We start from the raw sequence: 14,126 nt of genomic DNA on the forward strand, positions 1-14,126 counted from the left end.
AGTCCCCCCCCCCCCACACACACAGGCCGCATTCTTGACCTGATATTTCAGTAACAGTTCAGGTTTTTTGTGGATGTTTTGCCATCGTGGCCAAAGTGAATCAGCGCTGACAGACTCCCCGCAGCAACAAATATTTCTATCGACAAATCTGATCACACACCTCGGATTAAAGTGCATGTGGGCTGCAGATGTGTAGGATGTTTGTACATACTCAAATATGCCAGTTGGTGTTTTTATATGTGTCAGAGGGGCCAGCTATCACAATAATGTGTGCAGAGATAACACCCGTTGGCTCTGGACTGTCGCAGCTATCAGTAGGTGCTTTTACGTGTGTGTGTGTGTGTGTGTGTGTGTGTGTGTGTGTGTGTGTGTGTGTGTGTGTGTGTGTGTTGTGTTGCATCTGAAAAATTCCCATCCCACAGTCCCACATGAGGTCAGCGTGTTTAAGTTGGATTTTTTCCACACGAGTGTCAAAACTCCTCGTCAAAATGCGAAACAGCAGGAAGATGTTAAATCTGCTCTAAACCAACACAGGCGTCCATCCCTGAAACAATAAACCCAAACACACTTATACATATACATATTTATATACATATGACTTTGGAAATGTAACTCCAGAGGACTGGAGTTTCTCTCACTTTGCTGTCTGAATGTGAGCGTTTGGCGTTGGTTTTTCCTTCGCCTTGAGCACCGAATGGGTGAAGAGTTCTGACACAGAACACAAAATTTCACAAAGTGTTTGAAAGCTGTTTATTTATACTCTGCACAACCCTACACTGCTCCGACAGCTAACATGTGGTTTCACATTTACATCAAGGCTCTGACCGTTTGAGCCTTCAGGTCTCACAGCTCCGTGTTTGACAGACTCGGTTTGCTGCCTCGAGATGTAACATGTCAGTTTCACTGGTAACAACCTCATTTTTTAAATGCACGAGCTTTGAGTCTCCTTACAGTCTAACACACTTTCACTTGCTGTGTGAAGAAGAACTGATCAGTTACTCCTGCTGTTCTCTGTTAGATTAACAGAAGCTGGTGGTTGAATTTGTTTACTGTTGGATTCCAAGTAGCTGCAGCGAACAGCTGGTTACCAAGAGTCTGATGGTTAAACATCCTCAGCCTCTGATCACCTGGTGGAAGGCAACCTGTCTGCAAACAGTCCCAGCCCGACTCAGACTGACTGAGTCCTGAGACTCCAAAGTGAAGATAGCAACTGATGACGAGCGGTCACAATCTGGCACCGTCCTGAAGGCGAGCATTTCAGAAGGAATGAGATCACTGCACACACTGACAGTTATTCTGATTGTAACAACTGCTGTGACTGTTGCATTGTGTTTTTATCTCAGTGAGTGGAAATAAGTTTGCAGCTTTTAGCTGAAGAGTGAAGCCGGTGCAGAATTACTTTAAACCTGCATTGCTACTGATAACCAGCAGGGGGCGACTCCTCTGGCTGCGTTCTGTTTGGTGATGGCTTCATGAGCTCAATAGTTTCAAGTCATATTGAATTAAACATTTAGTTCTTTTCGTAAATGAACTCAAAACAGAGAGGATGTTGAATTTTGTCCTGAATGATTCGTTTTTTGTTTTGCACATTTAACAACTTGCTGAAACGTTCTCAGACTGCACCAACCCCACCTAAAGACTGTTTCCATGATTACAGCTAAAAAGCGGCCACAACTGTGCATTTCTCTCCAACTCCAATGTCGTCATCACAAGAAGATGCCGTGGTGGAGTTAGACTTGAGTTTATGTTCTGGGTTTTAAGTTTGTTTGTGATTTGCTGTTTAGCTCCAGGCTGTGCTCACACTCGGCACAGCTGTCTCGCTCTGCACCCGGGCACCTTCATCCACCTCTGGCATGTATTCACACTCCACAACACCAACCGTTTGTCTGAACTTCTGAAACCTCCTCTCTTTCACAGGCTCTGTCTCTCCGTCTCCCTCCAACAGCCTTTTGAAAAGCACTCTTCGAGGACAGAGAGGTTCATGATTTCATAGGTTTTGTTAAGATCACCTCTACAAGTGAGCAAGTGTTACACTTAATGCCATTACGAGTGGATCGCAGAGCAACTGTCGCGTGATCACATAATGTCATCACATAGTTTTGGTTGCCAAGTCCTGCACAAGTTCCCTCATCACCAGTGAAAGGTAAAACGTTAACGTCGATGCATTTAAAAACACTCCAAAGCTGTGTTTTAAAATTCAGACAGCTTAACATAGACTAATCTTAATGTATGTCTCACAGTCATGAGCGAAATGTCCGCAGTATAAACACCCTGTGAGCCGGGCGTCAGACATATTTACACCACAGTGTTCTTCACAGCTGAGCAGGTCCAAACTTTCATAACTCAACAAGTCCGGCATTAAACCCAGATCACTGTTACGCTCCGTCTTGAGTATAAAGCTGGTAACAGTGGGAAAAATAAACTCCTCATTATTCTGAGATTTGGTTTATCATTTTTAACTAATGCAAGGTTATTTCATTTTACACAAATAACAGCAAAGAATCTCTCTTTTAGATGGAAACCATAACAATATATAAAGTCTCTACAGACAGGAATCCTCACATGTTGTGTAAACGCACGCCTGTGTGTAATTGTGTGATCACGTCCACGTTTACGATCGCCGCGTGATGTGTCGACAGGCTGAGAAGAGTCCGAGTCCGTCCTGTACACGTGAGAGCAAACCCTGCCTGCATGTGTCGATGCATGCGTGTGCGTGAGCGTTCATGTGTGTGAGACCAGAGGTGCAGCTGACGAATGTTTGGCTGCGTGTGTTTTCCAGAGGCCCGAAGACGATCCCAGATTAGAGCACAGACGGGAAACAACAGGATCCAGGTTAGAGGTAGAAGCTTTCACGCACGCCGTGGCCCCGCAACGTTTGTCGGTTTACTTTTAAGCCAATCAGGCATGCACACATCCTGCAGACACACACACTCACGGGGGTAAAGTGCATGCGTCACAGCTGACCCAGCGTCTGACCTGAGCAGGAATCCACAGAGAGCAGCCCTCATCCTGCAGCGAAGACCAGTGTGTGTTGTGTGTGTGTGTGTGTGTTGGACTGTATAAGTGATGGAATAAACTACTTGTCTGTGAACACATCAGAGGAACACTTCAGCCCACTCTGGTACGCACACTGGAGCAGAGATCGAACCACCAACCTCGTGATTCATAGATGCACCCAACCTCACCACCATGTAGCTGCTCATGTAGTGGACAACAAATTTCCCACGCGTGGGACTAATAAAGGTTATCTTATCTTATTTGGAAACACTGAGTATGGCAGCAACGATCCTCTATATTTCACTTGTGATAATTGGGTTGTGCCCAACACGACAACATCAAAGTGTTTATTTACCCAACTGTTTGTTCAAAGTTCAAATGATTTAACATAACTTTTCACATTTTGGTGGTTAAAGTGTCATACTCACTGAGCATCAAACATCATTCGAGAGCAACTTGTATACACATGAAATCTGTGGAGATTTCTGTAACAGCAGAGTCGATAATAATAAAGAAATGTTTTTTATCTTAGTTTGGTACAAAGTCATGAAACATTTAACCCGTTTATTTGTCCAAATTTGACTTATGATTAAGTTTTTGTATCCTGGGAAACACTTAAATTAAAGTGAGGTAGATAACAGCCAAGGTTGATTTAAAGATGGCTGGCAAGTGGAAGACACCCACTGAAGCTAGAGACGTGGATTATAGACTCACCGGGGAAATGTTCATTGAGGTCACTGATCAAATTCTTTTGAAAGCTCCTGTCAGGAAGAACACAGGTTTAAGGCTCTGCTTCACTTTTCACACTTAAGGACAGACACATGCTGGCTGCCAAGGTTGACCTCAAGTACTTGAGTTTGTCTGTGTTACTCCAGGATCAAAGTGTGTGGGAAAATGAAATGAAGAAAGGAAAGCTGAAGAGTTCACACAATAAATACTGACTGACGTGAACAAAAACAGTGAATAAAAAGAGCAACTATAAAGTTTAGAGCTCAGTGTGTGTGTGTGTGTGTGTGTGTGTGTGTCCTGTCTGAGTATCTACCTTATAAAATATTAACAGCGTGTCTGCTGTTCATCCTGCAGCTACAAACACAGCACGAGGACCTCGGCGTGCTTCATTAAATGGAGTTCACTGCCTCCTTTTACTGCCATGAAACCACTGAGCTGCTACTGTTTCCAACGCCACACACAGACACATGTAATCCCATTACACAGCAGCAGCGTGATACTGCGAGACGTCCTCCGAGATCGGACTGTTTGGGTAAAAACGTTGAAATGGACGTCAGCTGACGGGACAGAAGCTTCTTAGACGGGAACAGAAGCATCACAGAAAGCCACGTCTGTACTCGCAGGTGATGCCACATGTGTGGTGAAAGTGTGTGTGTGTGTGTGTGTGTGTGTGTGTGTGTGTGTGTGTGTGTGTGTGTAACATGTCTGGAATGTTCCATTTGACGCTGCATAATGCAGAAAGCAGCTCAGTTGGTTTATTTGAATCAGCTGTGTTAGATCAAGGACATCTAAAACCTCCAGGACACCGGCCCCCGAGGCCTGGAGCTCCCCCACCCCTGCTGTACATGATGAGGCCTGGAGCTCCCCCACCCCTGCTGTACATGATGAGGCCTGGAGCTCCCCCACCCCTGCTGTACATGATGAGGCCTGGAGCTCCCCCACCCCTGCTGTACATGATACGTGTCACATAGTCATAGGTGAGCTAAACGTCTCTCCATCACCTGAGTCACAGGACCAATAACAGATAGATTTGATGCACCAGTGGTTTTGCTGAAGTTTCTTGGATGTTCTATTAACCACATAGCAAGCTGTATTGTCGGAGAGATATAAGTGCAAATGGTATAAAGCAGCGGTCCCCAACCCCCGGGGCTCGGACCGGTACCGGTCCGTGAGTCGTTTGGTACCGGGCCGCGAGAGTTGAGGCTCAGGTGTGAAATGTATGGTTTTCAGGGTTTTTATCGGTTTTCAGCGTTATTTTGTTATCGTTTTTATTGTTTACTCGGTTTTCCTGGGTCTTTTCACGTGTGTTATGAATAAATCTTCTTTTTTTGCTACCGGTACTAGTTTTATTTTGTTGTATTTATCCGCGACACGTTAAAGGCCGGTCCGTGAAAATATTGTCGGGCATAAACCGGTCCGTGGCGCAAAAAAGGTTGGGGACCGCTGATATAAAGAGCTCCAGTAAGCTGAGGTGAAGCCACACCTCCCCGCTGAAAGCTGACAGCCACCTGTGTCTCCACCCACCTGTCAGTCAGAGACCACACCCTAACAATTCTAAGTTATACTTAAAACAGACTATAAACATGTTCATTTCTGCTCTACAGTCTTCAACCCCGAGACGTTCGGTACCAGATTTGAGGCTGGGGTGTGAAATTGATGGTTTTCAGGGTTGTTATCGCTATTTTTTTAAATCGTTTTTATCGTTAACTCTGTTTCCTTGAGTCTTTTCCTGTGTATTATGAATACATCTTCTTTTGGTACCAGTACTGGTTTTATTTTCTTATATTTATCCACAACCCCTTAAAGGCAGGTCCATGAAAATCTTGTCGGACATAAACCAGTCCGTGGTGCAAAAAAGGCTGGGGACCGCTGGTCTATGGGGACTGGCTCACTGGTGGAGCCTCAAGTGGACACTAGAGGAACTGCAGCTTCAACACTTTAGTGCTAGCTTCATGTTTTAGGCCCAGAGGTCACTGTTTGTATAGAAATCATAAATTGATGACATAAATAATTTTGATTAATTAACTATTATTAATTATTAATAAACATGCCTTAACAGGAAATTAGTTCTTTATTTATCATTTATTACCAGAAAATTTCAGCCAAAATAACTTCAGTTCAATAGGTTAAATTGTATTCATATAGCACCAAATCACAACAACAGTGCTGTACAGTAAGACCCGACAATAATACAGAATAAGTGTCTCCATGTAAGAGCTGCAGTTTCCACTGAGGTATTATGTGCTTCTGTTTTTATCTTTAATCCATCAAAATAACTTTCAGGTCTTTCCTTTTCCCTCCCTTTGTCTCGCTGACATTCACTGAGTGTATTCAAATGTCTCTGACTTCGATAGTCCCGTCAGGTCCTCGGTGATTATTCCGAAACCCTCCCCTCTCACTTCAGCACAATCACTCGATTGTTACAAACAGCACAGTCACTGCTTCACTAATTCCAGTCTTCCATGTCTTCACTCATTCATTCAGCAGACAAACACTCGCTAACTGCAGCACAATGAGACCAGCCGCCCTGAACTAATTACCGCTGGATAGGAAGCAGTTGTTGGCTTTACTGGTGTTGCTGGTTGCCAAGGAGGAAGCAAGCATTCAGGGGGAGAAAAGTGTGTTAGTGTGATTGGAGCTGGATAGATGACTTCACTGGTGATTTAAGTGTTGTGCTCCTACAGTGGAGCACATTTTTATTTTCAATTTACGTGTCAAATTATCTCTTTAAGATGAATCTTTGTCACATAAACCGCTGTTTTTCCTGCACTCAGAACATCAGAACAAAAATGTGCACAGTCAAAAAGGCTTTGTAATATTTTGTATCCGGTCGTTAAGTCTGACGTCACTAGCCGTGTCTGGGCCTGAACTCCAGGTCCATATATATATATAAACGATCACTATGGCATTACTGAGAGTTGAAAAACTGTCTAAAGTCTTTCATCTTTAATAAAACAATCAGCGTTCTGCTCTACCAGGTGTAACAATTGAGTTTAACATCCAGGCATCCATGAAAACGGAATTTATGACATTTAACGGAGTTAGAAGTTAGCAGGGAGTTAGCTCGCTAGCTTCTATCTAAATACAATATAGCATGTCCTGACTGCGGGGTTTTGGAAACAAATTAAAACGTACAGCTCTGTTATCACTTCCAACATAAATGAAGACAGAAAACTAAACAGCAGTGACGTTTGTAGGGTTACTGAAGTTGGGCTAGCTGGTATATGATGATGTGCTACGTGACCGCTAGCGACACAGCTATGTTAGCATAATATAAACAAGCTAACTTTTTTCCACTCGATAAAAGTTAACGTGAGTGTTCTCGGTGGTCAGGAACAAATGTAATCGCATGGCAGGATGCTGTAAAAGGACCAAACTTCAGCCAGGAGAACAACTGAGATAAGATAAGATAAGATAAGATAAGATAAGATAAGATAAGATAAAATTTTATTAATCCCTCGGGTGGGTTCCTCTGGGAAATTCAGTAATCCATCCACAATACGAGGTTAGTCATTCATATACTGCTGCATGGGCTGGGCTGTAGTTACATCCTAAGGTTTTAAAAACTGAGCTTAAATAAATGATTAGCGGTAATAAAAGCCGAGGGAGGTCAACAAGGATCACTGACTGTTTTAGGAGCTTTTTGAGATTAAATAGAAGAAAATACAAAACATTAAACATGTTAACAACACAAAAGCCATATTAAACGCAGACTACTTTAGTAGTCTGCGTAGGATTCGTCACGTCATCACTTAACGACCGGATAGCAGACTGGATTTGAAATAGCACAGTGAGGAAAGTGGACATGGACTTTTTTTTAGGAAGTGAAGCTGCAGTCCAGGCCTGGCAAAGCATGCCGAGACACCACGAGTCATCTGATGACGGCCCCAACCAGACTTAAAAACAACCGCACTTTGTTTTAGGATCTGTACTTTGTTTACATTTTTTGGGTCTTTCTTGGTTGTGAAAACTGACCGTAATCTCAAAGGAATCACAAACTCGTGCTAACAAAAGCTCACGTTGGTCAGACAGCCAAACAACTCAAAACAAACCACAAACTGCACATTCATCACCTTTTGGAGCTCCGTTCACCGTCACAGCGACGCTCAGCGTTAAAATGGAAAATGTATCCCTGCAGCCCACCTGCTACAGCACACACCGAGCTGTAACCTCACTACCTGAGGGGCCCACGGGGAAACAATCGGAATAACGTAAAATACAATAAAAGAACATGAAATAAAACAAAGTATCTGTAAACAATCTGAATAGAAAACAACACAGAAAATATCAGACGTGACGCTAAAGTGAGTCAGAGAGCATTATCAGTGCAGGGCTGGCATAGCAAAATGTTCTGTGGTGAGGGGCAGCCAATCAGGAAAAGGTGGGAGGAGCTAAAGCTGCTCATTTCAGGTAATGAAACAAAGTGTATGATACAGAAGGATTATTCTGAGCTGTCAATCACGCCCAACAGGTTGTTGGTTCATCTGACATCCAAAAACTGGAAGCGTCCATTTGGTGTCACATATGATGAAAACAAAGAAAAAGATCATCACAGATCCGCAAAATATTCAAAACCAATGGAGTATTTGTTTGGTGTTTCATAATTCTGCCGAGGAAAAGTAAAAGCTCGCTATCTGGGAAACGAAATCTTTAAACCAGCCTATAATCCAACAATAATCCAGGGCCCGGTTTAAAGACAGGCTAACGGGAGAGGAGATAAAACGACCTGTGTCCGATGGAGGATTATCACAGTTTAATGTCTACAACAGTGAAGCTGAGGATTAACCTCCAGCTTTAAGAAAAAAAGTCAAAATCTGCATCTTCTAAACGCTGCAGTACGAAGTCTGAATGTGGGTGATGACAGCGACCTGCAGGTGCTGACTCCAATCAGGAGTGTTTTACGGCCACCGTTAGCTCATAACAGAGTCTCCCACTTTAATTCTGCTCACTGCACTCATAAAATATTTTACTGAAGACAAAAAGCATTTGTTATCGACATTAATCAGGGCGTCGCAGATCAGTGTCCTTTAAAACTCTGGGAAAGTAAAGGAAAATGTGACTTTGCTGTACGTGGGGGACATTTTTACAGCGACACAAGTCCCCGGATCACTTTGTGTATTATAGACATTACTTCACTGACAGAGTTATAAAGTTCTCTCCAGACTGCAATAAGCCCCCAGAGATTATGACTTTACTGCTGAAAAGCGTTAGCCGGATACAGACAGACCGTTCTACCATCACACATCACAAAAGCCAGGAAATAATCCAACATCCACTTTCACCAGCACCTTAATCAAGTCTCGACTGTACAAGTGGGGACGTTAACTGATAGGCAGCGACCCAACAACGATACGAAACAGTCACAGTTTTCTCATGTGAAAATAGTAAAAGACAAAAAGGAAGATGACAGATGGAAAAGTTCCTCCTCTGAGGTTAAACTCAATTATGAAGATATTGTTTCTTAGCTCTGCTACTGGCCACCAAAGAAAGCCTGAAACAATCTAGTCGATGGCCAACTGTGATCCTAAAAAGCCTTCTGACTCTCAGTCTTCATGTGTTTACTGAAAAGCTCTGTGGAAAGCTACAACCAGTGACAGTCGTGATTAATGGTGCTGCTTAAATCGTCCGCAAAACTGGCAAATTAGGCCTAAAGTGTTTGTATGAGTTAGAGACCAAAGGAGTCACATAAACTGTGGACATGAAAATGTAAATGTCTGTCATTGGTGTGTTTGTGGTGCAGATGTGAGGTTCTAACATCCAAACATCACAGCTAGCACTTGATTTTCTTTGGTTTCACTCATTCTGTTTATTAAACAGCTGGAAAGTTGGGTTTTACCCACGAAACACCCACAGCTTTCAGACTGGTCTAATCCTCACTGACTGGTCTGTCGCTCTATTTCTTTTTACTGGTACCCAAAGGATGGATTACCAACTGGGCAAAGTGGGAAACTGCTGAGGGGCCCGAGACCCTAAGAGCCAATCTTTTTACCTATTTGTGACACTTTTAAAATAATTACGTCTACTTGTTCAGTGAAAAGTCCTCAAACACTCAAACACTGGAGGTTTCAAAAGTGCAGCACTTGTTCTCAGCACTTGTTCTCAGCACGTTTCGACGTGATTCTTACCTGAGTGGGAGAGCTGCAGCCGCGGTCCTGTTTGGCTCCAGGTTTTGGCTTCGGGGGCGGCGCTCGATGCTGCAGGCTGCCACAGCAGAGGGACGAGAAACACCATCATGAAAATCGCGTGCACAGACGCCGCTTCTCGGGTCCTGACTGCACCTGCTGCCTGCAGGGCTGCAGCAAAAATCAGCATCATCGTGAAGAAGGACCGTCTGACCGGTTACATCACACTCAGGACGGCAGCTGATAGGAGGACAAATGAGAAACAGGACAGAGATGACACGTCATGTTAGATATGCTTTTGAAGCTCAAGAAGCTTAAAATGCTCATAATCCAAGAGCACCTCAGACGAATCCAGTCTGGCTCCACCTTCACAGAAACATTTACATGTAACCTGCTGTGTTCGGCTTTGTCGTGAGATCACGCTGCACGCACAGCATCGGTGTTTAACCTACAGGCTGGTGGTATCAGGAGCAGAACGAGGACCACCGTCACCGTGCAGGACTGTGGAGTTTGTCTGCAAACTGGAGAGGCTGCTAATCATTATGAAGTACTCGGTAATTAAAACGTATGCAGAGGAGAGCACGTTATGTGCAGCACTAGAAGCCAGTCTATTTAAACACCAGATGAAAGCAGCTTCACTGTTGAGTTATTCCAGTCGAGCTCAGTTTAATTATTCGATTCACGGTAGTTTGGAGCTTCTGCAGGATGACTGAGGAGGACGGGGGGGGGCGATGCGCAGCTCAGACTTTGCACCAGCTGGTGTGTGACCTCTTTAGAGGACTTCTGAGCTACTTGCAGCTAATGATGTGGGCTAAACAAACACCAGAGTTTTCTCTGTGATGATGTCATCTGACTATTCAGGGCTCTGCAGCACACGATGTGGTCGCTGCATTAATGTCCTTTAATAAGCGTACCCACAGCGTTGGCAGTGTTTTGCACAGAGAGCACCAACACTCAGCAGCCTGGTGGGCAGTAATGCATGCAGTTATCCTGCAGCAGGACTTATCTGTGCATTAATGAGTCTTTCTTTGAGCAGTTTGCATGTTCTTTCTGTGCTTGCTCAGGTTTTCTCTGGGTGGCTTGAAAGACGATGGAAGATAGCGCTGTGGGAACGTGGTTTGTAAAGCGCTCTGAGTGGTCAGAATGAACAGGAAAACACTGTTTAAACAGTTCATTCCCATTTAAAATCAAAATACATCACATTACTCACAGCGGGCTGTACTAAATCAGTCATGCCTCATTTTATAGCAAATCATCCAAAACCTCTGAATATTTCACCTGATGATGCAAACTTGCTCTAAAGCCACTGAAGTGTCACAAAGCGGTTCATGAAAAGAAGAGTTGTGTCAGTTTATGAGAAGAAGCTGTGCAATCAGATCTCATTAAATTAAGTCAACAGTGAAGGATAAAGATAAACGATTACTGGAATATGTTTACATTCATATCGGAGGAGCCCAGAATCCATCCAGAGGGGCTTACTGGCATCTTAATCTAAGAAAACACTGGATGTTCTCTTGGCAAACGGCACTAGCTGCATATCTCATTTAGAAAACATTCCTAAACGTGAACAGCGCTCATACACTCCAAAAACAGAGACAGACAGAGAGAGAGCCAAAGGCAGACCATAAATAACGTGTCAGGTTCTTCTTGGCCTGCTGAGTGAAGACGGATGCTGAAAGACAACGTAAACTCTTCCAGCGTGTTTGCAGACAGACTCAAAAGCTCGGCCGACGTCGTGACTGTTACGAGTCGGAGCGTGAGGTCGTCGTTCGCGTCACGTGTGTCGAACAAGAAGCAAAGAAACAGTTTGTTTACCTACTTCAGTTTGGTTATTTGGGACTCAGTCACCTGAAATAAAGACATCAAAGCGGCTCCATCTGATATTCACAGATAATTAAATTCAAATTAAATACATTTTTGCAGAAACAGCCAAACTGTCCAGATCGAAAATCGAATCGCGTTTCCAAAACAAACAACCCAGTCTTCTTTTTTTATTTCCCATATTCCCAAACTTCCTCTGCACTTTGGATTCATCTTTAGCAAATCACAAACACCTGGATAGCTCTCCAGCACGCAGGAAGTACAGCGAGGCGGCGGCTCGGTTAATGTGGGAACGTAGCTCACGAGGGAACCGGGTCCATTTATCACTTTGTGCCGTTCATAAATTATGGTGACGGCCGGTTTCAAGACTTTAGTTTGAGGGATGAACAGAGACGTACCTGCTGAGAGAGGGAAGGCAGGTACCTGCAGCTTGTTAGTAACTCTGCTCAATCTGATTGTCCTCCGCAAAATATAAGATGCAGCGATGGACAGACGACGGGACAGAGGAGTGAAATCAATCCATAATATATAAATTGTGTCTTCCGTAGTTTTACATATCGTTAGCTTCATAGCATAAGTGCCTAAGTCATTGACTTAGTCAAATGACTTAGGCACTTATGCTATGAAGCTAACGATATGTTGGTTTCGTTATTTTGAGTCTTTCTAGTCACTGTGAGCCTGTTTGTGGTCGTTCTCTCCGCCTGTAGTCTGAGTGTGTCTGGAGTAGGGCTGCCACAAACGATTATTTTGATAGTCGACTAGTCACCGATTATTTTTGCGATTAGTCGACTAATCAGCTCATCATCCATTAGACGTAAAACTACAGCTTATTGCACCAGCAGCATCTGCTCTTATATAACTATCATTAGCTTACAGCTTTAAGTGTTTAAGGTATGTGCTCACTAAAAGTAAAGACAAGATGATAGTTTGTTAAATTTTTATGAAATTTGCAGATTGTTTCGGTGAAGTTTAATAAACTCCTTGCTATCTAAAATATAACAGGACACCAGTAAATTCTCGAGCATCTCACACTTCTGATAATCAGCTGTCTGCTTGACGTTTATTCAGCTGTGCAAAAACTATAACTTTAATCTCAGACAAACTGATTTACTCAGGAACAAATAAAATACTAAAAAAAAAAAAAAAGCCAAACAATAACATTTTAAGTTATCTAAGTGACTCATATATATTTAACCTGAGTAGCGAAAGACAGCGGTGGGTTTGAAAACGATTTGCGGGGAGTCCGGTGTTCTCACGGCGCTAGTGAGCCTAGCCCCCGGCTCGCTAACGAGCTAGTGGGTAACAGATGTCTCCGAAAACGTCGGAGCGCTTTTGAAAATATGTGGTGTCCTGATAAACTGAGCAGATATTTGAGGTTTACACAGCTACATTCTCGCCTGAAAATATGTGAAACGTTTATTTTGTGACCCAGAAAGAAGAATAAGAGTAACATTAAAACTAACTAGCTGCCGCCATTGTTGGAAACTGCGCTGGGCCGCGCTATGAATTCTGGGACACAGCTGCTTCTTCTTCTTCTTCTTCGGGGTTTAACGGTAGCTGACATCCTTGTACATGCAATGCTGCCATCTTCTGTTTCAGTCCGTTATTACACTCTTAAATCCTGCCACTTATTCCTGCGTCTTTTGTGATCTTACAAAGTTTCAAACGACGCGTCGACTATTAAATCAGTCGTCGACGATTTTGATAGTCGACGTAATCGTGACTAGTCGACAAATCGTGGCAGCCCTAGTCTGGAGATGTTTTCAGGCATCCTGTGGTCCTTTAAAGGCCCTTCATTGTTGTTTTGCATTCCTCTGTGGTTTTTTCCTTTGTTTCTTTGTGGTCATCTTCGTTTTCTCTCTCTGTGGCCTTTTTTCACGTCTCATTTCAGTTACATTTCCTTTTTTGTACAGTTCCTTTGTGTCTGCTTGGACCTGCAACAATAAAACTCGATGTTAACAGCTGTCCAGTCCAATAGAATCTCCCGATTTCATCGAGCTTATTGAAGCATGTCTAGTAACAAATTAACGAGAACAACAGCAGTCCTAACTTAATTTCATTCCTTCCACTTTATCCAGAGCCTAACCTAAACTATTCCAGCCCGTAAAGCACAGGACCCGCCCATGTTATCAAACCATAATTTGTCATAATCTATCAGAGCGGATGGCTGGATAACATCAGCTGGTTTTAAAGAGCTCAACAGGTTGGACAGACGCCTGCTGACAGAAGAAAGACAGCTGAAGGTTTTTCCCTCGGCCGTGTTTTAATTCGGCCTCAGCACGACTTGGCAGCAGCGCTCTGAGCACGTGAGAACTAAAACGTTCAAGAGCTCACTGGTATCATCAGAGGAGGAGCTTTTCCATACTGGATGCACTCTGGGATGCACTAACAAGCTTTTCTAACCTGAGGAATTTCTGCTTGGCTTCTCAGTTCTGCCACACTGAAAAATAAAAGGCT

At 43.5% G+C, this 14,126-nt stretch overlaps 1 protein-coding gene across 2 annotated transcripts in view; it reads right to left on the reverse strand.

The window, feature by feature from the left end:
* si:dkey-49n23.1 (semaphorin-3D) overlaps window positions 1-14,126 on the reverse strand; it is a 105,106-nt gene that overhangs the window by 48,467 nt on the left and 42,513 nt on the right. For both annotated transcript variants that reach the window (XM_076884372.1, XM_004558998.3), the window contains exon 2: window positions 9,852-10,088. In XM_076884372.1, coding sequence (XP_076740487.1) covers window positions 9,852-10,041 — 190 coding nt within the window. In that variant the 5' untranslated portion in view covers window positions 10,042-10,088. The remainder of the gene's footprint in view (window positions 1-9,851; window positions 10,089-14,126) is intronic.

This window comes from Maylandia zebra, linkage group LG5 (genome assembly GCF_041146795.1).
Source record: "Maylandia zebra isolate NMK-2024a linkage group LG5, Mzebra_GT3a, whole genome shotgun sequence".
In the NCBI taxonomy this organism is placed as follows: Eukaryota; Metazoa; Chordata; class Actinopteri; order Cichliformes; family Cichlidae; genus Maylandia; species Maylandia zebra.